The 4,620-nt window shown below is 33.7% G+C and overlaps 1 protein-coding gene across 18 annotated transcripts; it reads right to left on the reverse strand.

Annotated features, from left to right (window-relative positions):
* Window positions 1-922: 922 nt before the first annotated feature.
* Window positions 923-4,017, reverse strand: LOC123899637 (E3 ubiquitin-protein ligase SIS3-like). Of its 18 annotated transcripts, none has more exons than XR_006805694.1 (9): window positions 3,740-4,017; window positions 3,607-3,650; window positions 3,293-3,375; window positions 2,802-3,068; window positions 2,632-2,701; window positions 2,363-2,456; window positions 2,086-2,188; window positions 1,725-1,881; window positions 923-1,189 (listed from the first exon to the last, which is right to left on the reverse strand). XR_006805694.1 is itself a non-coding variant. In XM_045950819.1 (9 exons), exons 3-9 carry the CDS (start codon window positions 3,344-3,346, stop codon window positions 1,186-1,188), a joined length of 669 nt encoding a protein of 222 aa, XP_045806775.1. In that variant the 5' UTR covers window positions 3,347-3,375; window positions 3,607-3,650; window positions 3,740-4,017; the 3' UTR covers window positions 923-1,185. The 18 variants fall into 18 exon arrangements, 10 of the variants coding, with proteins under 10 accessions (XP_045806775.1, XP_045806772.1, XP_045806774.1 ...); XR_006805693.1 differs by having other exon boundaries at window positions 2,086-2,178; window positions 2,350-2,456; XM_045950819.1 differs by having other exon boundaries at window positions 1,725-1,801.
* Window positions 4,018-4,620: the final 603 nt, after the last annotated feature.

Here is a 4,620-nt window from a genome sequence, read left to right on the forward strand (position 1 = left end):
TCTCTATCAGAGTTAAGTACTTCAGAGCTTGTGTTTCAGATGTTCTGAATCATAAGTTCTGATATACATAACCTCTTACACTTTAATTGCCAAAAAAAAAATTTCATTCAGAGATTGAAAACATGTTCAGATGTTTCTTTATAAAATCAAATCTTTCAACAGGTAAAGCTTTAGTAAATATGTCAGCCCATTGATTTTCAGTATCAACAAACTTAATATCTATAATGCCTCTCTGAACATAATCTCTGATAAAATGGTGTTTGATTTCAATATGTTTGGCTCTAGAGTGTAGGATAGGATTTTTTGATAAATGAATGGCTGCAGTATTATCACAATATAAAGGAATATTGTGACTGCTTACCTGATAATCTTCTAACTGATATTTTAGCCAGAGTAGTTGTGTGCAACACTTAGCTGCTGAAATGTATTCTGCTTCTGCTGTAGACAAAGCTATAGTAGTTTGTCTCTTACTAGCCCAAGAGATAAGGTTTTTACCAACAAATTGACAATTGCCACTCACTACAAGAAAATAAGTACTTTGCGACGGTTAAAATTGCACTTTGCAACGGTTGAAACTGTTGCAATTATACATTTGCGACGTTTGGCAAACCGTTGCTGATTTGTGTGTCGCAAGAGAACTTTGCGACAGTTCTGAAAACCGTTGTTACAACAGTTTCAAACCGTCGCTATGTTTTTCCCCACATAATACTAAATTTAATAGCAAATGTTGCAACGGTTACAAAACCGTCGCAAACTTGTTTTTTTTTTTTTAAAAAAAATAATTTAAAACATTTTTTATTCACTATAAAAAAAAGCATTTTATTCATTTTGATGGCTTATTAAAGAACAATTACGATATCCATGCCGGAGTAAAAGAAATTAAAATGCACAAATATATAAATATAAACAACTTATTCTCATTTATATAATTCATTCAATAGTGACAAGATCCATACATCAAAAATTTAATTCAAGTACTTGAAGTTCCAAACGAAAGAAACTAATGTACTTCAAACATTCAAAAACTAAAACAGAAATATTAGTAGAGTGGTTAAACATAACATTACGTCAAAATTAGTTCATAAAATATCTAAAAATCCCTAGTATGTGATGTTGCTTCATAATCCTTAATTAGTGTTAACTTGACTCAGAAACGCCTACCATCGCTCGACTCTTCTTATTCGGTTACCTGAAAAAATATAAGTATATATTAGCATACTTAAAAAAACGAATTGAGATGTACAAATTGACTTGGTTCATGGCATAATTCCACAAGATAATGGTATTTTCAAACATAGCATAATGCATCTCTTTTTCAAGAAGATCAAATAAATGAACTCATTAACAGTAACAGATGCCAAGTTAAACTGCACCATATAGTTTGCTTCGCCTCCTAGCATCACCCAACACAAATAAAGGGAACAAGAACTAGCAAGTAGATAAAAAATTAACACTAGTGAAATTGAAATTGAACATTGTTGCATTGAGCAATTTGCAGCTGATGTGGGATATCCCATACATAACTTTGAGCCAACGGTCCAACTAAATAAATTATCAAGAGCAACAACTTTCATATATAGTTCTCCTAACATACTTAATTGAGACAAACTCAAACTTAGACATTAACCATTTGCAATCTAAAATAATAGGCTCTATGGCAGCAACATAACAATCATAATGACTAAAAATTGGAATAAACCCAAACCATAGTAGAGTATACTTACATTATCCAACTTCCCATGGGGATAACATTTGTGACCATATATTTCGTCCATTCGTCCTTCACTTCATCTAACTTATCCTTAGAGTATGCACCACATTTGTATTCATCAAAATACTTCGAGGAAAAAAACAAATTGGTCTTGAGCATTTAAGTGGAAACTATCATGGTAAGGTTGACAAAATCAAAACAAGACTAAAATGAAAACAGAGCAACATAGACTCATACTCTAATATTGTATTATCACTTATCAAATATGATGGCATCAGCTGATAAGCAAGATTCAATAACATGTCCTAAGATTACAATTTTCATGACATATGTTACTAAAACTTCTAAATATATTGCAATAAAGTCAAACTTACCCCATATTCAGACACAGGGATACCCTGTTGGGAACGCACTGGGTGTGCTTGTCGTCGAGTCAACCGCTGCAAGGGGTTAAGCCAAAATGATTCCTGCAACAATCTAGATATGAAATAATGAAGATGAATAATATTTTTTTGCAGATATTCTATGTTTATAAGTTGTTAAGAACAAGAACAGCACATCAAATGGAGTGAAAAGAGATTGTGACATGGTAATAACTCAAAGAAATATCTAATGGTTAATAAATCATCAGCACAAACCATCCCCACTGACATGCAAGCAATGCAAAGAAGTCCATAGTAGCTAAAAAGTAACCAGATAAGAAATCCCCATTTCTGCTCCTCTTCAGGCAGCTGCAGATGATTAACTGCCGATGATTATAAAGTGTGGGTTATTGTACATTTAGATATAGCTTAACTTCAATTAGATAGATTAAAAGAAACACATCAGAACAGTGTAACTCCGCATCTCATCTACCATAGTAATAATGAAGAAAACCAGCTAAATATATAAAAAGTGAATGGTTGGAAGGGCTTACAAACCCATTCTTGCAGCAAACCCATTATCGACAAACATCAAGAGCCGAAAAACAAACACGACAGTATAGTCCACCTGAAGAACATCAAGGGATTAATAATGAAGATAAAAATCCTAAGCGATCTTAAAAAGTAAAAATGAATAAATAGGAGGAGGAGTAAAGGAAGTTACTGACCACAATCCATATGTGCAATGGGTATGTACAAGAATATATGATAGCGTTTCCAATTAATTGAAACAATAACTCTAAGAATTCAAGTGTCAAGAATACAAGCATACTATGTGGCAATTGAAAATGCAAAATGATAGAAAAATTAGGGAAAAAAAGCATGAAGGTGAATTGAAAAAGGATACACTTGAAGGAATTTTGGAGTATAACATGAGAAGTGGTCCACTTGATACTAATGGCTCCAGCATTGGCAGAAGTGATCCTCTCAAATTGCTTTAGTATTCAACCATAGCAGTAAATCAAATAATCCACTTACTAAAAATATAATTACAAAAACCATGAAGTTGGAAATATCTTCTTCAACGTCTAAGTATTAGATACATTATAAGTAACTGTGTCAAAAAAAAAAGCTAACAATAAGTAGCAGAAATGCTACATACACACGCAATGGAAGTCGGCGAATCTGCACATGTAATCTGGAATGAATGGATACATACCTGTAAGTCTAACTGGGTTAAGGTGACCAATGTTTTCATGATTGGAATAACCATATACAATCCTCAAGGCTCGGTCACTACTACTACAAAATGCATTTGTTCCATACATCATCAATATATCATTAAAAATTAAAATCAGCACAAAGATTAAAACCTCATATCCAGGGAAATAAAAAATAGTACAGTATAGCAAAAGAAACAAAGCATAAATTGAGAGTGAAACAAAAACAAAGGGGCTTCTAAGGGGAAATAAAAAAATCCATTAAAAGAAACAAAAACACAAAGCATAACTTGAGACCATAAGAACAACTCACAAAGGGGCTTCTTTGATTCACAGAGAGAACAATTGAATCGATACCTAACAACAAAACAACAAGCTAAAGATAAACAACAAGCAAGCAATCAATCAATACAATGAAACAACAGAGAGATGGAGTTACTCGATACCTCAGAACCGCGGAGAACGGTGGAGAAAGGCGGAGGAGTAAAGGAAAACGGCGGAGAAATTGACGAATTGAACGAAGGAGAACGGCGAAGGGGTTTAAGTCTTCGATTAGGGATTCGGCGGAGGGGTTTGTGGTTCCATATTTGCGATTCGGTGGAGGATTTGCGATTCGGTGGAGGATTTGCGATTCTGGGAAATTTGGGGGAAAGATAAACAATAAAAAGGTTATATGTTGTTTCTATAGAAAAATAAAATAAAAAACAATTTGAGTGAATTTTTTATTTACTAGAGAAAGAGGCAAAATTTTAAGGGGCGGCAAAGCCAAAACATTGGGATAGTTCATATAACTGTCGCAAAATTTCAAAATTAAGTCCAAACATTGCAACGGTTCATATAACCGTCGCATAAACTGTTTCAAAATTCTAACATTTAGCACATTGCAACGGTTTTGGTCAAATCGTCGCAATGCAAGTGTCGCAAAGTGACAATTTTCTTGTAGTGACTTGTGGATTTTCTTTCAATTTTATCTCCAGCATAGTCAGCATCACAGAATCCATTTAGCACATAATCATTGGATTTCTTATAGAGAAGTCCAAGATTAGTTGTTCCTTTCAGATACCTAAAGATTCTCTTTACAGCAGTAAGATGAGATTCTCTAGGATCTGACTGGAATCTTGCACATAAGCAAACACTGAATAAAATATCTGGTCTAGAGGCTGTCAGATAGAGTAAGGAACCAATCATACCTCTGTAGACCTTTTGATCTACTTTTCCTTCATCTTCTGACTTGCTCATGTTGGTAGTTGAATGCATAGGAGTGTTCACTATCTTGCAATCATCTAGGTTGAATTTCTTCAGAAGTTCCTTGGTATATTTTGATTGA

The sequence above is a fragment of the Trifolium pratense genome, linkage group LG7 (genome assembly GCF_020283565.1).
Source record: "Trifolium pratense cultivar HEN17-A07 linkage group LG7, ARS_RC_1.1, whole genome shotgun sequence".
NCBI classification, from domain to species: Eukaryota; Viridiplantae; Streptophyta; class Magnoliopsida; order Fabales; family Fabaceae; genus Trifolium; species Trifolium pratense.